The sequence below is a fragment of the Zosterops lateralis genome, assembly GCF_965231275.1.
Source record: "Zosterops lateralis genome assembly, chromosome: 26".
Classification (NCBI taxonomy): Eukaryota; Metazoa; Chordata; class Aves; order Passeriformes; family Zosteropidae; genus Zosterops; species Zosterops lateralis.
Window position 1 is genome coordinate 6,075,502 of NC_139786.1, and position 22,250 is coordinate 6,097,751.

The window sequence follows — 22,250 nt, forward strand, 5'->3', positions numbered from 1 at the left end:
CTGGCATTTAATCCAACAGGAGAGCCCAGGAATACAAATTTAACCCAACAGGAGATCCCAGGAATTCCCAGCCCTCATTACTGCCCTCAGCCCTTCCAAGGAGACAACCCCAGGATGCTCCCGAGCAGTTGCAGCACCATTAATTTTACGGCATCTGAAGCAGCCCAAAATGACCAAATGTGCCTTTTCCTGACCTGAGCACCAGAAAACATTGCAGTGATTAAATGCTAAAGACAGCCCAAGCCTGCTCCGTGCTGTCAGCAATAAAATTTAACAGCAGCACACGCCACAAATGAAATATTTGTGTTGAGGAGGAGGCCAGAGCTGCACATAAACCCAAGCCAGCACATTTTATTTCTTAAACCAGCAGCTACCCACAACAACAAAGTCACCAGGTGCTGTGCCAGATGATTTAACAATCACAAAAGCTCTGCTTGTGCTGCCCAGGCTGAGTATGGAGTGCCAGCTGTAACAGGAGCAGCATTTTCTGGGATGGGTTTTGAACTAGAACTGCCAAAAATGAGTGGTGTGATGCTTTATTGTCCTGATAAAATGAATTTAGGGGCTTAGAAATGCAGTGAGGTGCTGCCTGTGGTCTCCCAGGAGGGGTCCCAGCAGGTTTCACCCCATTTCAGGGCTCACCCCACAGCAGGAATATCCAGGAGCATGGGGCTGAAATTTACCCCAACCCTTCATGGACATAAAAAAATCCATTGCCCAAAACCTGCGGGGTTTTTCCTCATCCCACAGCTCCTCCAGCCTCTGCTCCCAAGGCCTGGCTTAAGGAGGAACAGCCTAAACTGGGACCAGGCTGGGACAGTGCTGGGCCATCACTCACCTGGAACTCCTGGAGGAAATCCCAACCCTGGTGTTGCTGAGGCCTCAAAACGTTCAGCAAAGCCACAAATGAAAATGAGTTTATTTTCCATTCCATCTGGTAAAAAAAAAAAACAAAAAAAAAAAAAAACAAAAAAAAAAAACCAAAAAAAAAAAAAAAAAAAAACAAACAAAAAAAAAAAAAAAAACAAAAAAAAAAAAACAAACAAAAAAAAAACCAAAAAAAAAAAAAAAAAAAACAAAAAAAAAAAAAAAAAACAAAAAAAAAAAAAAAAAAAAAAAAAAAACAAAACAAAAAAACTCTTTCCTGTGGTGACATCTCTCTCCCCCTAAAGAAAACTGAATTTTCAGGTTCCAAGGGTGGTTTAGTTGTGATGTGAATCAGCTCCATTTTCCCCTAAGCACCCTTAAGGAAAAGAGCTCTCCTTGTAACTAAACTTGGGAAAATCTGGAGTAAAAGCTCTGACTTAACAAATCCAGAATATGCCAGAAAAAAACCCCCGACTTTGCCCTCAAAACCCTCTCAGTGTTTCTTTCTCTCTGCAGACTCTGCCCTTCCATCTCTGCCTCCATCTCAGCTTTTCACTGCTTTGTAAAGTGATTTTTTTTTTTTTTTTTGTGTGCATTGCCCTCTATTAATCTTCCTGGAAATCAGACAGCTGATCACAAAGACAGAAAATTACATTATCCACCAAAACCCTTCCCATTCACACCTCCACCAGGCACTGTCTGATGGGTATTTTATATCCACAGGGCCTCGTAAGGATGAATGTCTTTTAATTAGAGACAAAGTGAGCTCATTTAGGGTTATTAGAGGCGATCTGTAAATTTATTCAGCAAATAACAGGTTTTTTTACAGGGAATTTCTGTGGAATTTCAGCATCTGGGGATCCAGGGGAGCAGAACCGTGTCCAGCACACACCAGGTGGGACAAAGGTGATTTTGGGATCGCTGCTGGCATCTTTTCCCCATGGAAAAAGAAAAAAAAAAAGGCATGAAAATAGATGAATTTCACTTCTTCTTGTCATAATTTAGCAGCCAGCAGGGAAAACAAAACCTGGATGTTGCCAGACAGAAGTGGAGTTGTGTGGACAAACACTCACAAATGCTTTGCAATCACATTCCCTGTGGGAAGAGACAGTGAAGGCCCAAAAAAGCCAAAAAAAAAAAAAAAAAAAAAAAAAGCCAGGAAGGGAAGATGAGGAGGTGCCCAAAGACCCAGGAAGGTGAGATCCAAAAGCCTTTCAGCTCCAGACTCAGCTGGATTTTCCCCACTGGAAAAAAAAAATAAATAAATCCCCATTTCCCCATTGGAAAAAAAAATAAAATACAATAAAATACAATACAATACAATACAATAAAATAAAATAAAATAAAAATCCAACTTTTCCCCACCATTTGCTGTGCCCTCACCCCACAGTCCAGCCCCTTTCCCTCAGCTCACAGCCAGCCTTGCACAGAATCTGGGACATCTCCAGCTCCCTTCTCCCCACCAGCTTTGCTTTTCCCATGGATTATTTGCCAGGTTTTGGGGGGAAAAATAAAAAAAATATGGGATAAACGCTGGGCAGGACCTCCCTCCTCATTTTCGGGGTGTTTTTGTGGCAGATGGAGGAAAGGAGCAGAGCTGAGGCTGCAGCGCGTCTCGGGGACGATCCCGCGGAGCGGCGCAGGGACAGCGGGTCAGAGGAGGCGGCCCCGGGCTGTGGGGACAATAAATGATCTTTGCAGCGACTTTGCTGCGGGGCTGAGGCTCAGCTGCGCAACCCGGGCCATGTCTGGCTCCTGCTGTGGGGAAAAAAAAACTCTTTCCGGTGGTGACATCTCTCCCCCCTAAAGAAAATTGAATTTCCAGGTCCCGAGGCTCCGGGGACACAGAGAGCCCAGCGGGAGAAGCCCCGGGCTGAGATTTTGGGGGGTCGGAGGGGCAGGGACGCTGCAAACCAAGGGCAGATTGTCCCCCAGCAGCTGAGGGGACACAGGGGGAGGATCGTCATCCTTTGGGAATCTCGTTTTGGTCAAATCCGCCCTGTCAAACCCAGCGGTGGGAGAGCTCCGGAGGGGATGGCACTTACCGGGACGGGGCAGCCGAGGGGACACCGGGGAGGGTGAAACCCGGCCCGGGCTGTAAAACCCAGCCTGGGGACACACCCAGAGATACCGGCGGGTTTGAAACTCAGGCCGGGGGACAGTGCTCACACACGGGGACACCGGGGAGGGTAAAACCCAGCGCGGGGTGTAAAACCTGGGGGACACACCCAGGGACACCGGGGATGGACCTGGCCGGGATATAAAACCCAGCCCGGAGTGTAAAACCCAGCCTGGGGACGCTGCTCGCACACGGAGACACCTGCCAGGATGTAAAACCCAGCCTGGGGACGGTGCTCGCACACGGGGAGGGACCAGCCGGGGTATAAAACCCGGCCCCGGAGACACCGAGAGCCGCCAGCGCTCCCCGTGGAGACCGCGCTGGGACACGCTCACCTGGCTGCTCTCTCTGGGGTGGAAAAGCCGAAGGGATTTTCGCTCTGTAGCGGTTCCTGCTGCTTTTAAGGAGGATTTCTCTTTCCCCTCGCATTTGCCTGCGCAGGGAGGCACGAGGCGAGCGGTGCAGGCAGAAACTGGGATTTGGGAAGGTTCTGTGGGAAGGAGAGAAGTACCAAGGGCTGAACCTGGGATTTGGGAATGTTCAGCGCAGAGAAGAGAAGTACCAAGGGCTGAACCAGGGGCTCTTGCACCTCTCCGCTCCACAGGAATACCTTCAGCCCCGGCAGAGGGGATTTGAGCTGTGTGATGCAGGGTTAGTGTGACAGGAGACAGAGAGGTGACAACCTGCCCTGGTGCTGGGACTGCTGGAGCAGGCACATCCAGGACCCCAGCCAGGGGCAGAGGAGCTAGAGTCAGGGGGACACAAGGAAAGGGACACCAGGACACCAGAGCTCGGAGCTGTGTGCTCCTGCAGAGCCTCCTGCAGGGATGGAGCCGAGCTGGGGCTGGAACAGCTCCCAGCAGAGCCCACCTGGGGACCCCAACCTGACGGTGCTGCACACCCGGGACGAGGAGCTGGCCAAGGCCGAGGTCGGGGTGCTGGGCACCATCCTGGCCGTGGCCACCGTGGGCAACCTGGGCGTGCTGCTGGCCATGTACCGGCTGAGGAGGAAGATGAGCCGCATGCACCTCTTCATCCTCCACCTGGGCCTGACCGACCTGGGCGTGGCGCTGTTCCAGGTGCTGCCGCAGCTCCTCTGGAAGGTCACCTACCGCTTCCTGGGGCCCGACCCCCTCTGCAGGGCCGTCAAGTACCTGCAGGTGCTCAGCATGTTCTCCTCCACCTACATGCTGATGGTGATGACCCTGGACCGCTACCTGGCCGTGTGCCACCCGCTGCAGTCGCTGCGGCAGCCCGGCCGCCAGGCCTACGCCATGATCGGGGCCACCTGGCTGCTCAGCTGCCTGCTCAGCCTGCCCCAGGTGTTCATCTTCTCCCTGAGGGAGGTGAGGCCGGGCTCGGGGGTGCTGGACTGCTGGGCGGATTTCGGGTCTCCGTGGGGAGCGCGCGCCTACGTCACCTGGACGGCGCTGTGCGTGTTCGTGCTGCCCGTGGGCGTGCTGGCCGTCTGCTACAGCCTCATCTGCCACGAGATCTGCAAGAACCTCAAGGGCAAGACCCAGAGCGGCACGGGGGGAGCCCCCAGCCCTGCGGGGAAGGGGATGGGGGTGGGGAGGGGCGGGCAGCCCTCGAGGGTGAGCAGTGTCCGCACCATCTCCCGCGCCAAGATCCGCACGGTGAAGATGACCTTTGTCATCGTGGCCGCCTACGTCACCTGCTGGGCGCCCTTCTTCAGCGTGCAGATGTGGTCCGTGTGGGACGAGGACGCTCCTGATGATGGTGAGTGTTGGAACCCCGGGAGCTGGGAATTACAGGGTTTTTTTAGGCTTTGCTGGCAGGCACTGACCCCCAAGGAAACACCACATCTGACCTGAGGCCTTAGAAAAGGATTCCAGAATTGAGTGATAGCACTGGGATTGTGGGTGTGTGGTTTGAATAGAAATGTGTGACATCACATGGTGGAAAACTTAAAATTTAAGGTTTTAGAATATAATTATATATAATTTTAAATAATTATATATATACATATATAAAGCAAGATATAGGGTTTATATATATACATCAAGATATAGGGTTTATATATCTATATATAAAGCAAGATATAGTGTTTATATATATAGTGGGTGTGTATATATATATAAGCAAGATACAGGGTAGATATAGATATAGATATAGTGTATAAAGCAAAATATAAGTTTTTAGGGTGGAGGTTAAGTCCTTGACTGAAGTTCAATTATGTGGAATATTTTCCCCTGTAAATCTTCAGTAGTTTTGCTGACAGTAGAAGGGATTTCACCCAAGATTGAGAAAATCCTCTGGGAGATGCTCTGGGCAGCAAAGAGGCTGGAGGAAAGTCCAGAATCTGCTGGGTCTCACCTCTCAGAGGACGTGCACATTCACACCTCAGAACCTGAAGGGTAGAGCCCAGCTCTGCCACCTCCCCAGCCCTCAGGAGTGCCAGGAATGTGAGCCAGGGGAGCTCCCAGGCCCTGCCCAGCCCCGGGGATGTCTCATCTCTCTCCCTCTTGCCTTCCCAGAGTCCACCAACGTGGCTTTCAGCATCACCATGCTGCTGGCCAGCCTCAGCAGCTGCTGCAACCCCTGGATCTACCTGTTCTTCAGCGGGCACCTCCTGCAGGGCTCCGGGCGCTGCCGGGGCTGCTGGGGCCGCCCCAGGGCCGGGCTGCGCCGACCCAACTCCACCGGGAGCCTGTGCAGCAGGAAAACCACCATCCTGAGCCACAGCCACCAGGCCGGGCTGTCCCTGCACGGGGACAGCGCCAGGGAGCCGGAGCCGCCCTGCCACGAGGGCCTGACAGAGTCGGGCACGCTCTAAGGGGGAGGTGGCAGCTGTGACAGCGCCAGGTGTGACACTGCCAGCTGTGACAGCGTCAGGTGTGACACCCAGATGTGACACCGCCTGATGTGGCACCGACAGGTGTGGTATGGCCTGATGTGACACTGCCACTGCCAGGTGTGACACCGACTGATGTGACACCGACTGATGTGACACCACCAGGCGTGACACTGCCAGATGTGACACTGACATCGCCAGGTGTGACATCCAGACATGGCACCGACTGATGTGGCACTGACAAGTGTGAGACTGCCAGGTGTGACAGCAGCTGTGTGACACCGACTGATGTGACACCCAGGTGTGACACTGTGCGGTGTGGCACTGCCAGATGTGATACCGGCTGATGTGACACTGCCTGGTGTGACACCGCCCGATGTGGCACCAACTGATGTGACACTGACACCCCCAGGTGTGGCACCCCCAGGTGTGACACCGCCAGGCCTGACATCGCCAGGTGTCACACTGACTGATGTGACACCACTCTATGCGACACTGACACCACCAGGTGTGGCACCGCCAGATGTGGCACCGCCAGGTGTGACACCGACTGATGTGACACTGCCAGGTGTGACACTTCCAGATGTGGCACCGCCCAGTGTGACACGCCCGCCCCGTGGCTGCAGAGCGCGGCTCTCCCCACCTGGTGGCTCCGCGTTTTGCACAAATCGCTCTGTTTCGCCCCCAAAAGCGCCGCCGCCCGCCTTGTCCTCGCTGTGACCGCCGGGGCACGGACAGAGCCGCTGCCTGACCACAGCATCCACCACCCGGAGTGTTTGGGGAAACCTCTGGCTGCTCTGCTCCGGGAAATGGGGATCCTGGATCCTCCGGGATGGGATCCTGCGTCCTCTAGGGTGGGATGCTGCATCCTCCAAGAAGGGATCTGCATCCTCTGGGAATTTGGGATGCTGCATCCACAAAATCCTCCTGGAGGGACTCGAGTTTCGCGTTCCCAGCAGAGCAGCCGGAGCATGGCAGGCGGCAACGCGGCTCCATCTGCTCCAGAGCTCGGCGCCGCTTCCTCCTCCCGTGCTGGGCGAGCCGACAGCGGGGACAGAGCTGTCCCTGGCCCCGGGGCACGGCACCCTCCCCCCGCGGGTCTGCACAGCTCCTGTGGCCTGGAACCGTCCCCTGTCACCTCCCCTGGGGCAGCGGCGGCCCCTCGTGCCGGGCACAGCCGTCCTGCCCCACGCTGTGCCCGCTGGAGCGTCCCAAATGTGGCACTGGCACCCCCGGGGAGCTGCCGGGAGCAGCCCTGGCCCCGCTCCAGCTCAGCCGGGCCCGACCCGACTCCCCCCGTGCCCTCCTCCCGTCAGCTTCACTGCCAGCCCCGTCCTGTGCTCGGCATCTGCTGCAGCACCAACATCTGCTGCACCTCAGCCAGGGCTGCTCTCACACTGCCCCTGATTTTGGCCGATTTTGGCTGATTTTCAGCCGATTTTGGCCGCCTTTGGCTGCTTTGGGCTGATTTTGGCTGCTTTTGGTCGATTTTGGCCGCTTTAGGCCAATTTTGGCTGATTTTGGCCAATTTTGGCTGATTTTGCAGGGATCAGGGGCCGAAAAGCACCCGAGGCTCAGGGAGCAGGGAACTCGGTTCCCGTGCAGTCCCAGCCTGGCTCCTGCCCTGCTCCCAGGAATTGTTTAGTGCAGGAATAAATCCTCAGTGAGGCAGGAAAGAACATCCATTAGCTCTGGCAGTCGAGCTGAAAAGCTGCTGAGGGCGATGTGCAGGTGTCCCAGTGAAGGTTCCAAATTCCCTGTGAGTCACAGGCATGATTCCTTACCCTGTCACAGGCTAAAGCTGTAAAAATAAGACATTAGGAGTAAAATACTTTGAAATCTTCAGTATTTTCACTCTTTAATCGCCAGCCATTTGAATCAGATTTCTCAGAACCTTCCACTCACCGGTTTTGGCCTCACCTCCAGCCCAATAATCACACCTCTCCTGGGTTTTCCAACGTTCCTCAGGAATTCTTGGGGGTTTTGGAACATTTTCCTTTGTGTGCCCTTCGGGTCTGCACCACAAGGTCGTGAAACCAGGAGTGTCCTGCCCCTGATGGATCCTAAATCAATCATCTCACAATCTTTCATTAAATCCCGTTTAAAATGTCCTTGGGGCAGCTCCGGCCCTGAGGAAAGGTGGCTGTGCTGGGGGGCAGCAGCTCCACCCCCCTCCCAGGCACTTTGGAAGTTTATTTCTGGAAAATTCTGAAGTGACAAAATGCAGAGTGAGGAGGAGCAGAGACATGACCCAGGTGGGGAGATGTTGAAGCCCTGGGCACTGGGGATTTTAGACTTTCTGTGCTGACAGGCACTGACCCCCAAGCAAACACTGCATTGACCTGAGGCCTTGGAAGAGGCTCCCAAAATTGAGTGACAGCACTGGGATTGTGGGTGTGGGGTTTGAATAGAAATGTGTGATATCACAGGGTGGAAAACTTAGAGTTTAAGGCTTTACAATATAGTAATATATACATAAAACGAGATGGAGGTTTTAGGGGAGAGGCTGAGTCCTTCTATTCCACCTTCTTCTTCCTAGATCTGGGTGGGGTTTTGTAATTGGAGAGAAAAGTCAACATTGCAGGCCAGGTTGGTTGGATATTGGGTTAAAAGTAAAAATAATTTAGGTGTCATTTCTTAATTGGACAGTTTATCCTTAAAAGGCCTGGTAGAGAAAGTGTTAGGGGCCTGGAGAGGACGACCCCAGCACCTGGAGCAGGGACAAAACAGGGAAAACAAAAGGTGGGAGACAGGGTGAGGGAAAAGCCAGTGCAAAAACTGTATTTAAAAGGATTTTATGAGGCCGATGAGCAAAGCAACATCACTGAGAGGAGCTGCCAGCCAGTTCAGTGGAGATTTTGAGGTTCACTGCATCTCCCTCCCTGCACTGCCCCGTTTGAGAGGCGAGGGGGGGAATGTTTCTTTTGCCTTCATGAAAGGAGGGGAAAAGAGCCACGACACAGAAGTGGAGAGCTGATCCCAGCCGGGCTGGGAGGAGCCAGCCCTCAGGAACAGTGCTGTCTTTAAGGAAAACGCCAAGGAAGCTGTGCCTGCAGGGTCAGGGTGGTACAAGTGGTGCAGCCCGTGCCAGGCAGTGCCCCAGGGGAAGGGGACAGTGCCAGCTGTGCAGCTGCGGGGGGCTCTGGGCACCCTGGGGTGACAACTTCACATCAGTGTCACAGTTTCACATCAATGTCACAGTTTCACATCAATGTCACAGCTTCACCCTGGTGTCACAGCTCCACATCAGTGTCACAGCTTCACCTCAGTGTACTCCACACCCTTGGATGTCTTGGGGCTGGAAAAGGGCCAGAAATGTGTTTTCCTCTTCTTTGGGTCCACGTTGACATAATCCAGCCCAGTCTTCACGTTCTCATAGTCCTGGGCAGAGCCCGGCTCGTGGCCCTTCCCTGGGAACACCAGGGAGGTGTAATTGATGTTTTCCTCGGAGCCACGGCCCTGCAGGAGCAAAATGAACCCCCAGGTCAGGCCCCAGCACCCACCCAGGAGCCTTTGCCCTCAAACTCTTGCATCAATTCAGGGAATCATGGACTGGGTTGGGTTGGAAGGGACTTTAAATCTCATCTCATTCCCTCTGCCCTGGGCAGGGACACCTTCCACTGTCCCAGGCTGCTCTAGGCCCTGTCCAATCTGGCCTTGGACGTTCCAGGGGTCCAGGGGCAGCTACAGCTTCTCTGGGCACCCTGTGCCAGGGCCTGCCCACCCTCAGGGAGAAGATTTTGTTCCCTAATTTTCCTAAAGTACCCAGGGATGCTTCCCTCTGAGCGGGGAACACTGGAACGCTGTGGGTGACAGGGGACAACAACCACCCCAGCCCTTATTTATGGAATTTTGGTGTGGTTTGATGGATTTTCCCCTCCTGATGGTGCTCTGGGGCTCTCGAGCTGGACACAGCACCAGGTGGGCTGGGGATGGTTTTACCTGTGGTACCTGAGGGCAGGAAGGGTTGTCCTCTGAGTCCTCCGAGGTGTCTGAGGATGTGTCACTGCTCCCTTAAAAACAGGAAATATTTACCACCCCAGAACTTCCCAGAGGGTTAAAGGGAAAAAAGGGTTGAGGGAGAAAAAGCAAACATGCTCAGGAGTGAGAATTCCAACCCACAAAGCATCAGTTTGATCCCTCCCAGTCTCATTTCCCTGGGAGAAATGGGGCCAGGAGAGCCCAGTGGGGTGGAAGCAACGGGAAGAGGAGGCAGCTCCTGCTGGGGCCTTCCCCCACCCCCTGCTCCCACCCCCGAGGTGTTCACAGCTCATCAGGAAGAGACATCACACAAATTCCACCCCAAAATTCCCGCCCCTGTGCCAGGACAATGCCCTGTTGCTGCAGGAGCCCCTTACCTGCATAGGCTGGGGCTGAGCTTTGTGCCCCGGGTTTTTGTGTCCTGGATTTTGGTGCTCTGTCCCCTCCTGGTGACGAGGCTGGAGCTGGGCTGGGGTGAGGGCTGAGACGGTCCCCAGGGCTGCTGCTGGCCTGCATCCCGCAGGAATGTTGGGCTGTGACCAAAAAGAGAGTGAGCCCTGACCCCTGCTGAGCCCAGAGCACCTCAAACCGTTTCCAGCACCCCCAGGGCAAACCAGCCCACCCCAAAATAATTATTGCTGTGCACTGGGGCAGCCTCACACCCACACATTCAATTACTGAGGTGATCCAGGGCCCTGTTCCACCCTCCCCACGAGAGGCTCCAGTGACAAATCACAGTGTCAGGGCCTCTTCTTGCAAGTTTGGAAGGATTTTTGACCCAGGGCGGAGCTGGGCTTTGTGCAAATGTGAGTTGGCGTGAAAGGATTCCCTGCTAGAAATTGCAGCCTCATCTGAATTAATACTCAGTAACCTTAACTCAGTGAGTTGATTCTTGGTGTTCTCCCAGCACTTTACTTATAAAAGCAATAAGAGAAAATGGTTTTGAAGTAACACAAGGTTGTAGAACCCTCACTGATGTGTAAAACCAGGTCACCCACAGCTCCGCAGCCAGCCTGGAGCTCAGCCCTGCCCCTCTCCCATCCCACAGCCAACCCCAAACCAGGGAATCACCGAGAAAGCAAAGCCAAGGAGGCACCAATTACCAATTTTCCTGCTGAGCATGATGTAAAGGGCCAGCAAGAGGAGAGAGTAGAGCAGCAAGGTGCCGAGTGAGGTGGCAGCAGGAATCCAGCTGAACAGGAGGAAAACTGAAATTCAGTCTCACTGAAATCACCAAATTCTTTTCAATTGGCTTCAGGGCACGTTTAGGCTCAGGTTTGCTGGTAGCTTTCAGTTTTGCTTTTTGGTTTTCGGGTGATGAGCCCCAAAATGCCGGGTTTGGTTTTCAAAAATGATTTGAGCTCTTTGCCCCTCGTTTTTGGGGGCCTGTGCCCAGAAGGGTTTTCAAAAGCCTCATTGCCAGGGTGGGAATGTGGTGTTGGAGGGGAGAGAGACATTACAGGTACGATGGAATTATGTAATTGTGGAATTATAGAATTGTGGAACTGTGGCATGGGTTGGGTGGGAAGGGACCTCTGAAGGTCACCCCCTGCCATGAACAGGGACATTTTCAGCCAGCCCAGGTTGCTCCAGCCTGGCCTGGGCTGGTGCCAGGGGTGCTGTGAAGGGCTCTATGCCCCGGGGGGCTGCACTCACCACGCACAAGAGCTCATCCTCCTGCTCAGGCTTCTCCAGGCTCTGGGGGGACACAGAGAGGCAGCAAGACCTGGTGGCAGCCAAAAAAAGGGTCATTTTGAGCCTCATGCGGCTCCACATGAGCTGGAGATCAGGCTCAGCGCTTGGATGCAGCGGTTGGACGTTGCAGATGTGAAATAAAGAGGTTTTTATTTTATCCCAGCCCTCCCCCTGTGAGAATCCCTCTGGTTCACACCCTCACAGAGCCAGAGGCTCTCCCTTATCACTGAACTAATGGCTTTATACATGCTCATATCTGAGGCTTGTCTGGACTTTCTGGGCTCCACCACAACGAATTGAAATTTATTCTTCTTGCTTTAATCCTCTCTCACGGTTCGTTTTTTTGCTTTTTCTCTTTTTCTTTTTTGTTTTTCTCTTTTTAATCAAAAAAAAAAAAAAAAAAAAACCACAAAAAAACACAAAAAACACACCCCACATAAAACCTACAAGATGAAGAAAAAAAAAAAATCCATGGAAAAAGTAACCAAAGGAAGGCTGTGGGTTGGTGTGAGACTCTCACATCAGTCAAGGTCCAGACAGAAATATCAGAGGCCCTGCAACACCTCAGTGTCTGAAACACCTCGGATTTAACACTGGGAGAGCTCCAATCCTGGTGAGGTTAAGAGGGTTTAAGGCAGAAAGTCGGGAAACACATAATGCTGGGCTGGGCCCCTTGGCTTGGGGCTTCTGGCCATAACACTCAAGAGATTTATAATAAAAAATAGGGGTGTTTGTTTTGTAAAAATAGCAATGGGCTGTTCCTTTTGTGAGCTTTCACTTGCGAAAAAGCACTTTAAACCTTCCCTCAGTGTTAAACACTCACTATTTATAAATGGCTGATAGGGAGAGATGTTCAGCTGAAGCTTTGACACAGTGATTAAAGCAGCCATGATGATTTGATTGATAGGCTGATGGATAAATTGATAGAGCAAAGGCATTATCCATCCTGTGGAGCAGATTCTATCATTCCCTCTATGACACATTTCTGAGCCTAATTCATCAAAAGCTTTCTGGATAACCACCAATCTCCTGAGAAATCCCACTCATGCAAACAGTTTGATGACTGCCAAGCTAAAAAAGTTCAATTTTTTTTTCAGTAATTTCCCCCCCTCCCTTACTGAACAAATCTGACCCCAAATATCCTTCTCAAAGGGCTGCCACTCTTAAAAGGGCTCATTTCCTACTGTGGGGCAGGAGACGCTGCAGCAGCAGCAGATAAGGATCTGAAAAATGAGCTGCTCAAAAGGAAATTGCAAAATAAGCCCCGAATCCAACTCCCAGCAGCAGCAGCTTCTGTGCCGAGGTGGGTACGGTGAGATAGAGGTGCCGATATCGGGTGGGTACCGAAAAATCTGATTTGAGGCAGCAGCCAGCCAGAGCCTGGCACCAAATTTTGTGCTTTTATGGGTGTCTCAGGGAAACTTCTGGGAGCCTGCAGCCCCCAGGACTCCAACCCTGCCTCAAGAAAACGCTGAAATCAAGGTTTGCAAGGAGCTGCTCCTCGGCCGGGGCAGCGAGGGCTCAACCTGCGGCACCCGCACTGGGCTGAAGGTGAGGGAAAGCTCCAGAATGCCCCAAATTATTTTAAATCCCATTTGAAAGCTCCAGAATGCCCCAAATTATTTTAAATCCCACCTGAAAGCTCCAGAATGCCCCAAATTATTTTAAATCCCAGGCCTAGATGGCTCACTGGAGCTCAGGATGGCACCAAGATGTGCCCAGGGGGATTCCCAGCCCAGCTCTCCTCCCGCTGTTCCACCCTCTGCATCCGGAGTGCGGATTTACCTGGGGGTCAGAGCTTCCCTCACCTTCCCTTCCCCACGGCTCTGGGGCAGCTGGGGCTGTGCAGGCAGCAGGGTTTGGGGCTGTTCCAGTAGGGTTTGGGGCCGTTTCAGCAGGATTTGGGGCCGTTTCAGCAGGGTTTGATGCAGAGCGGGGTCCGGCGGCGCAGAGGTGCCGGATGCGGTCACGCTCTACCCGCAGGTCAGAGGCACCAAGGAGCCCTTGGGAGGTTCCATGACGCCTCCCCTCTGTCAGAGGCCTCATTTAAATAGATTGGGGTGTTTCTCTGCTGTTCTGTGGCTGGTTTTGCTCTTGCACCCCTCCATCAGTTCTCTGTCCTCCAGCGGTTTTGTCCCAAAAATTCAGCAGAACTTCCTTGGAGCCAAGAGGTGCTGAGGGAGCTGAGCCCAGCTCAACTCATCTGCCACCAAAACGAGCTCTGGGTGCTCCCAAGCAAACATTTTCCACAGGGGTGAAGCGTTTTACACCACATGGCTCTGTGTCTGCTGTGGGACCACGGGCCTCCATCTGCCCACGGTCTGGAGAACGTTCTGTTCAAGCTTGGGGTGCCAGCAGCAGCCTGGCAGATCCCATCCCGAGAGTTCCCAGGAGGTTTGGGGAGTGCTGGTTCATAGGAACTGTGGGGTTTGTAGCTCTGGAGGTGCCCTGCAGCAGCCCAGCCTCTTCCCTGGCAGAAAGGAACAAGAAATTCCCTTTTTATTTCAAGGTCCCTGACTTGTGGGCATGATGCCTGTCTGCCTTTAAACATCTCCACCAGTCCACAGCAACCCTGTCCCAAACAGGGACAGAACAGCCCAAAGAATCCCCCCGATTTAGAATACCTACATTTAGATTTAGATTGCCTAAATTTAGATTTAGATTATCTAAAGGCAAAGAGAAGATCTCAGAAAGCATCACCTACCCCTGGAGCCGCATCACAAGTTTGGGGGTCACTTCCCAAATTCCTCTTCATCCCTGGGACTGCTCCATCGGCCCCATCATCAGATGTTGCTCCTGCTCTCCTCACAGTTGCTGAGCCCCAGGTAAATATTTTGGGGGTTTATTTAACTGAAACTCATTTGTTTGTTGATTTTTTTTTTTCAGGTGAGAGTTTGCTGCTGCAGCGCTTTCAAGTGCTCGGTGGTGGATAAACAGATTAACAGGTGGGAGAGGTGTCTGATAACGGGAGGAAAAAAGGGTTTTTCAGAAAACCCTGCTGGGGCACCGTGTGAATCAGTCGGGGCAGTGGCTCCACTGAAGGAAATGTATAAAAAGGAACACAGATAACACGTTTTTAGCCTGAGAAGAGGTTTTTTTAAAGAAGGAAAGCACTTCACACACAGCTGGTGAGTGATACATTTTCCACCCAAGGGGTAAAGCCTATTTTGATGCACCTGAGGGCAGGTGTGTGTCCCTGGAGGGGTGGGACACAGCTGGGGACAGCCCCTGCCTGGCACGGCTCATTCCTTTCTGGAATATTCCAACAGTTGGGGCCACCTTTCCTCTGCACGCCACACATTGAGGTGCAGCTGGAATATGTGTGAAACAAAGCCTTTTTGACCCTATTTTTCTGTGCAAATCCAGCCCAGTTGCTCCCAAAACATAGAGAGAAAAAGAACAAAATAACACCACTTTGTTCTACTTGAAATAAAAATTCTGAAGTGCCCCTAAGAGTTGAGCTTTTAAAATTGCTTCTAAAATAACTCAAAAAGTCGAAATAGATTTGCTTAGCTGCAAAAAAATTTCTAAATGAAAGGCCTGGCCTCATTATGACTTTCATCTTCCTATTTTAATGCTGAATCTTCTGCCAGGAGTTTGCAGATTACGATGATCCAATTGGGGGAATCTTTTCCACCAAATAAACTATTTCACTTAAAGTGTTTGGCGTGTCTGTGCTGCTGCTCACCCTCACATTTATCTCCAAAGCCCAGTGACCCTTTGGGCTGGGTTTTCTGATGGGATTTTCGGGTTATAAACCATGTCTGGAACAATCCACTTTGCTGTTTTCGGCTGATCTGGCACTTGCTGCAGCTGCTTTTGTTTTAGGAAGTTTCTTTCTAATCCATGAATATGTGATTAGGACGAGGAGGGAGGCTGGGTACATTAAACTGCATCTCAGAAGGGGAAATAGAGAATAAATTTGTATAAAAACCACTCGGTTAAAAAAAAAATAAAAATTACACCATGGGGGAATGCAGGGAATTTTCATTTATTTTGGGGAAAAAAAAAACCAGCTGCATTTGCCATCGGCATCAACTGTGCCCAATGTTTTCCTGCTCCCATCAAGACATATTTGATGAATTTATTTATTTATTTATTTATTTTAATTTTTTTTTTAAAGCAGAGGGAGAGGAAGGGCCTGGCAGCATCTCCGGGGATGGGGACACACGATCCCGGTGACAGCAGGACGTGACTCAGCTGTCCCCAGCCACCCCTCGGTACCTTGTGCCTCACCGATGAGGACTTGAATTTCCTGGGCGAGGGCTTTAATGAGATAAAATTTAATTAGATAAAAAACAGGCTCACGGGGACAAACAAAAAATCGATTAGCACGGCACTAAACCCAGGTAATCAGGTGAATGGGGCTCGCTGAGCAAAACACGCCCTGGAGGGGTTATTTTAGTGCCAAAACCATGGAAAATAAAGAAAACACAGCATCCTCCCGGGCTTGGGAGATGGTGGCAGCAGGAAAACCTTCGCCTGTCCCCTCCACTCGCCTCCCCTCATATCTGGAGCCTTTATTTGTTCAGCAGCATTTTCTATTTGCACTCGAGGAGCCTTTAATGGGACGCCCGTGCTGGGTTAAACAAAACTCGCCGGGGACGAGCCCATTAGAGCCTGCAAAGCAGCAGGGAAGTGTCTCCCGTGGGAAGCTGCTCCTGCCTCCTGCCCGGCCTCTGGAAGGGAAAGTCCAGGATTCCCGAGCCCTTCATCAGCGCTAATCAGTCTTTGCCTTTTAAAATTAGGCCGGTGGCTGATGGTACAAAGACATCCCTTGGCTGAACCTCCCTGCCGGGGGCTGGGGCAGGTCCCCGGGGTGGGGCTGTGGGGAAACCTTCCCCTAAAGCATTTGGGGGGATTTCACCATGGATGAGGGGCTGGAGCTGGGATGGGAACTGGGATGGGAACTGGTGCTGGGGTGGGAACTGGTGCTCAGATGGGAACTGGGATAGAAACTGGTGCTGCAATGGGGACGGGGACGGGAACTGGTGCTGGGATGGGAATTGGGATGGGAACTGGGATGGGAACTGGTGCTGGAGTGGGGACTGGGACAGGAACTGTGATGGAGACTGGTGCTGGGATGGAGACTGGTGCTGGGATGGGAACTGGGCTGGGAACTGGGCTGGATTGGGATCTGGGCTGGGAACTGGTGCTGGGCTGGGAACTGGTGCTGGGCATGGAACTGGTGCTGGGCTGTGGACCCCATTCAGCTCCCTCTGCAGGACCTGCACTGCCCCAAACCAGCCCAACCCTTCCCTGCTCACTCCTGCAGGTCCCCCAGCGCCGTCCTCACCCAGAAAAGCAAACGTGACCCCGGGGTGCCCGCTGAGCCTGCCCGGGGCCGTGGCCGGTGATTCACTGCGAGCTCCCGAGCCCGGTGTTGACTCTGGCAGGGCTGATCCAGCCTCGGCACCGCGGCTATAAGAGCCTGGCACGGGCACGGCCACTCAGCCACGCCATGAGGCGCCTGCTGCTCCTCGCCGTGCTCTGTCTGGCCCTGGCCAGTGCCCTCTGGAGGTAAGGGGGTCCCCAGGGTGCAGCCGGGGTCCCCAGGGTGCAGCCCAGCCCCTCGGGGTCTTGGGGGGTCGTTCTCAGGGGTGTGAGGGAGGGCAGGGCTCAGCCTGGGCACCCTGCACTGTGCCGGAGCGCTGGCACCGCGCTGGGATTTCAGGGTTCTCCATCGCTCTGGGCAGAGCCTGGCAGGAGCAGGAGGGGGCTGCAGAAGGGTCTGTGCGAGCAAGGAGGGCACCAAAAACCAGCCTGGGTGGTCCTGAGCCCTGCTCACCCTGCCCAGCCCCAAGGTCCCCTCCCTCAGTGGCACCGAGCTGCCTGTGCTGTCGCTGCCAGCTCTGGCCTTCATTTCCTGTTCCCTAAAGCACATCAGCCCCTCTTTTGCTGTGCCCAGGCTGGACATTGTTGCAGTGGGGGGATGTGGGCTCTGAACCTTCATCCTGGCACTGCCAGGACCCTCAGGGTGGGCACAGTGACTGCAGGACAGGGACAGCACCCACGGGAGTGACCAGAACCCTCAGGGTGGGCACAGGATACCCATGGGAGAGACCAGGACCCTCAGGGTGGGTTCAGGACACCCATGGGAGAGACCAGGACCCTCAGGGTGGGCACAGGATACCCATGGGAGAGACCAGGATCCTCAGGGTGGGCACAGGATACCCATGGGAGAGACCAGGACCCTCAGGGTGGGATCAGGACACCCACGGGAGTGACCAGGAACCCATGGGTGGGCTCAGGACACCCACAGGGGTGACCAGGACACCTCTGTCCGCAGGGTGCCCCTGACCCGGCGCCGCTCCCTGCGGAAGCAGCTGCGGGCTCGGGGGCAGCCCTGGCACCTCTGGAGAGCCCAGGAAGGGTTGGACACGAGCCCCGAGGACTGCGACGCCTTCTTGGAGACCAACGAACCCCTCATCAACTACCTGGATGTGAGCAGGGGGGCACAGAGCGGCTTCAGATTGTCCCCAAAGGCTTCCCAAAACCCCCACGACTCCAGGGAGTGCCTGGCGTGCCCAGGCTCGCTGCCTGCCTGGTGCTTTTTCCCCGGGAATGTGAGGATGAGGACAAGGAAAGGCATTCACTGCCAGCCCTGCTGTGCCCTGCCCACGCCCCTAGAGAGACATTTACTCCAAAATTCAAGTTACATGCTTTTTGGGGCAGAGCCCACCACAGAGCAGCTGGAGAGATTCCCCAAGAGGATCTCATTCCCCAGTTCCCCTGTCCCCAAAGGCCCTGCCTGGTGACAGGGTCCCCTCAGGACCCACCGTGCTGCCTTTTGTCCTCAGTCCCCATTGCTGTTCCTTAAATATTTGTGTCCTTTATTGCACCTGGCACGGTGTGGCAGTGACAGATCCAGCCCTGAGTCTGAGCCCCTGTAGACACCCCAGGCTCTGTTTTTGGGGCATTTCTGGCTGTGCTTGTGGCTCACAGAACTCTCTTCCCCCTTCTTTGGCAGATGGAATATTTTGGGCAGATCTCCATTGGAACTCCACCCCAAAATTTCACCGTGGTGTTCGACACAGGCTCCTCCAACCTCTGGGTGCCTTCTGTGTACTGTGTCAGCAAAGCCTGCAGTGAGTGGGGACCCCTCGACCCCAGAGAGGCCACAGGGCCACCAGCCCCAAGGCCTTGGGGACCCTCCCAACAGAGGTGACAGAAACCCTGGGGGCTCAGCAGGGGACAAACGTGGCTTTTTGGGCCTGTTAGTGATCAGCCAGCCCCAGAGAGCCCAGGCTGCTGCTGTGGGACCAGAGCAGCCCGAGGGGGATCTGGGGAATGGGAGTGGATCCTGCAGTGCCCGTGAGGCTGCTGCAGGCTGTGACCACGGACAGCAGTGCTCATGTCAGGACTCGTTAAATGCTGCTGATCCTGCTCCCTCTACTAGCCCTTGCACCTTTCATCACACTGAAACAGGAGAGGTTTTCTCCCCCTCAAAACTCCAGCATGTCCCTCAGCAGAGCCCCCACAACCAGGAGTGTTGGTGACACCACCAGCACCATCACTTTGCCTCACGGGGGCTCCTGACAGCTGTAGCCATGCAAAAAAAAAAGACATTTCTGGTGACAGATCTCATCTCCTTGCCCAGCTACGCACAGCAGGTTCCACCCAGCCCAGTCCAGCACCTACCAGGTGGTCGGGACCCCCTTCTCCATCCAGTACGGCACCGGCAGCATGAAGGGGATCATTGGCTCCGACCAAGTGGCTGTGAGTGACATTTGGGTGGCCCTGCCCTGCCCACCGTGCCCAGGACTCCCCCACGGGCTGGGCACCCCCATGAACCCCCTCCTCCCCTGCAGGTGGAGGGTCTGACCGTGAGCAACCAGCAGTTTGCAGAGAGCATCAGCGAGCCGGGAAAAGCCTTCCTGGATGCTGAGTTTGACGGGATCCTGGGGCTGGCTTACCCCTCCCTGGCCGTGGATGGGGTCACCCCTGTCTTCGACAACATGATGGCCCAAAATCTGGTGGAGCTGCCCATTTTCTCCGTCTACATGAGCTCGTATGCACGTGGATTTGCTCTGGGGTGTTGCTCGGGGTCTGGCAGTGCTTTAGGCAGCAGGAGGGCTTGCTAAAATACAGATATTTTACTGAGATAATGAGAAAGGATAGATTGTTTTGAGAAAGAAGCTTTCTTGAGAAATTTTTCCTTGGGAAAAAGTTAGCAGGCTGCTAGCAGACTAAAAATCTTTCAGATCCAGAAATATCAGGCCCACAGAGATAGCGAAGGGGTTTTTGCTCTGGGATGTTGCTCAGAGCCTGGGATTACTTTAGGGAGCGGGACAGGCTGGTAAAATACAAATATTTTACTGAGACAATGAAGGCGGTTTTAGCTCCGGGATGTTGCTTGGGGTCTGGCAGTGCTTTGGGGAGAAAGAGGGGCTCCTAAAATACAGATATTTTATTTAGACAATGAAGGGAGTTTTGGTACCAGATTGAGCATCGCAGACCTCTGGCCTTACAGCATTTATGGTGAGAAATTTGGGCTAAATCCATGCTAAATGGACAAAAATCTCTCATGTATCCTCCTCCTCCTCTCTGCAGGAACCCTGACTCCCCCCAGGGAGGAGAGCTGCTTTTTGGGGGCTTTGACACCTCCCACTTCACGGGCACCCTGAACTGGGTGCCGGTCACCCAGCAGGGCTACTGGCAGATCCAGCTGGACAAGTGAGTGGTGCTGGGCAAGGAGGGAGGGCAGTGGCATGATAGGACACGAAATAAAGATGCTTGACTCCAGTCAGGAGAGAGTAGGAATCAGAAGGTTTATTTACAATTCATTCAGCCCTTTTATAACATGCTGCACTAAAAAACCACATTATTAGTCCATAGGACTGACACCTCTCCCATTGACAGAAAAAGCAAACAACTCCTGTTGTCATGGGAAAGGAATATTGTTCACACAAGGTTGTTTTGGGAAAAAGAAAAACTGTTGAAAAGTTTCTCTTGAGAAGAGCTAGCTCTTCCCAAGCTCAGAAAATATCAAGTCTCCAGGGCAGGGCTGTGCTGGCAGAGCAGGACAAACCCTCCTGCTGCTCCTTGTCCCCTGTCTCAGCATCCAGCTGGGTGGGACAGTGACCTTCTGTGCCAACGGCTGCCAGGCCATCGTGGACACCGGGACATCGCTCATCGCTGGCCCCACCAAGGACATCAAAAAGCTGCAAAACCTCATTGGGGCCGTGTCTGTGGATGGAGAGGTGAGAGCCAGGGTGGGCACAGGAGGGGACAAAGCCCTGGGGAGCCTGGAAGGGACCCCCCTGGGCAGCCCCTGAGCTCCCAGTTGTGTTCCAGTACGCTGTGGAGTGCAGCAACCTCGACGTGATGCCTGACCTGACCTTCACCATCAACGGGCTGCCCTACACGCTCAGCGCCCAGGCTTACACCCTGGTGGTATGGCTGTGGCTCCCTCCACCCCAAATCCCAGCTGCTCCAGGGGCAAAGGTGGCCCAGCCCCACGCTGGGAGTTGTCACCCAAGGGTGACAAACCCCTCTGGTTTCTGCCTCACCACTGTTCCTGGGTGTTTCCGTGAGCACGAGGCTCCTCCCCAGCTTTCCACTTCTCCTTCCCCAGGAGTCTGGTGATGGCGTAACCTTCTGCATCAGTGGTTTCCAGGGGAACGATGTGCCCCCTCCCACAGGACCTCTCTGGATTTTGGGCGATGTTTTCATCCGTCAGTTCTACTCCGTCTTCGACCGTGGCAACAACCTGGTGGGGTTGGCCCCTGCTGTCCCTTAGGGCTGTGACACCCTCGGGGCAGGGCAGTGGATGTCCTCATGTCCCCCTCGGTGTCCCCAGGGGGATGGAGACCCCCAGGGATGCAGCTGAAGAGCCCAGCACGAGTTCAGTCCACGCCAGGACACTGTGAAATGAAAACGTCTCGAGCAGCTCCGTGATCTGCTCTGCACGTCCTCTGTTTTTGAATCCTGAGCCAATAAAAGCTTTAACAAACCCCAAACTTCTCGTGCTTCTGTCAGCAGCAGTCTGGCAGAAACCCTGCTCATCCCAAAGGGGGGTTAAATCCTCCTTGCCCATGTCCTGTCCTCTTCCCTGGGTGATCCATGGGCACGGCCAGCGCTGCACTCCTGGCGTGGCTGGAGCTCCCCTGGGATTCCCACAGGGGCAGAAAGGAGAGGATGCTTTGCCCAGGTGGAGCAGAAATCCCTGCGGCCATCCCTGAGCACCCCAGGCCCGAGGGAGCACTGGGAATGCACCTTTCCTCAGCTGGTGTTGGTAAACAAGGAGGTAACAAAGAGACTGGAAAGACCCCGGGGCTCTTCCTGTGCCACAAAACTCCCGGGGGAACCGGTGATTTCCGGTGAACTTTGCTTCGATTCCCTCAGGGAATTTACAACAATAACGAGCTCGGTGGGTGCTGCAAAAAGGGCAAAGCAGCTGCTGAGCCCTGGGCTGGGTTGGCTCAGAGTGTGGGGGTCTGGGGGGCCGTGAGGGGCTGTGAGGAGGTTTGTGGGGTTTTGTGGGGCTGTGAGGAGCCGTGAGGGACTGTATGGGGTTATGTGGGGCCGTGAGAGGCTATGAGGGGCTGTGTGGTGTTATGTGGAGCTCTGGGGGGCTGTGTGGGGTGTGAGAGGCCGTGTGGGGCCATGTGGGTCCGTGAGGAGCCGTGTGGAGCTGTGTGAGGCCGTGTGGGGCCGTGTGGGGCTGTGTGGGGCCGTGTGGGGCCGTGTGGGGCTGTGAGGGGCTTTGTGGGACTTTATGGGGCCGTGTGGGGCTGTGTGGGGCTGTGAGAGCCCGTGAGGGGCTGTGTG

General features: G+C 54.0%; 3 protein-coding genes across 3 annotated transcripts; 2 read left to right on the plus strand and 1 right to left on the minus strand.

Moving 5' to 3' along the window:
- Positions 1-3,813: 3,813 nt before the first annotated feature.
- On the plus strand, positions 3,814-5,783 carry AVPR1B (arginine vasopressin receptor 1B; the record flags this gene model as incomplete). Its single annotated transcript, XM_083878301.1, has 2 exons — positions 3,814-4,726; positions 5,485-5,783. 2 exons carry the CDS (start codon positions 3,814-3,816, stop codon positions 5,781-5,783), a joined length of 1,212 nt encoding a protein of 403 aa, XP_083734427.1.
- Positions 5,784-9,053: 3,270 nt separating this feature from the next.
- Positions 9,054-11,494, minus strand: RHEX (regulator of hemoglobinization and erythroid cell expansion; the record flags this gene model as incomplete). The annotated part of the gene is made up of 4 exons (XM_083878302.1): positions 11,439-11,494; positions 10,886-10,974; positions 9,753-9,814; positions 9,054-9,260 (listed from the first exon to the last, which is right to left on the minus strand). Exons 1-4 carry the CDS (start codon positions 11,453-11,455, stop codon positions 9,054-9,056), a joined length of 375 nt encoding a protein of 124 aa, XP_083734428.1. The 5' UTR covers positions 11,456-11,494.
- A 5,450-nt stretch (positions 11,495-16,944) lies between these two features.
- On the plus strand, positions 16,945-21,424 carry CTSE (cathepsin E). Its single transcript, XM_083878636.1, has 9 exons — positions 16,945-16,997; positions 17,767-17,920; positions 18,448-18,565; positions 19,078-19,196; positions 19,289-19,488; positions 20,031-20,153; positions 20,539-20,680; positions 20,775-20,873; positions 21,055-21,424. The coding sequence occupies exons 3-9, from the start codon at positions 18,448-18,450 to the stop codon at positions 21,217-21,219; spliced, it is 966 nt and encodes a 321-aa protein (XP_083734762.1). The 5' UTR covers positions 16,945-16,997; positions 17,767-17,920; the 3' UTR covers positions 21,220-21,424.
- Positions 21,425-22,250: the final 826 nt, after the last annotated feature.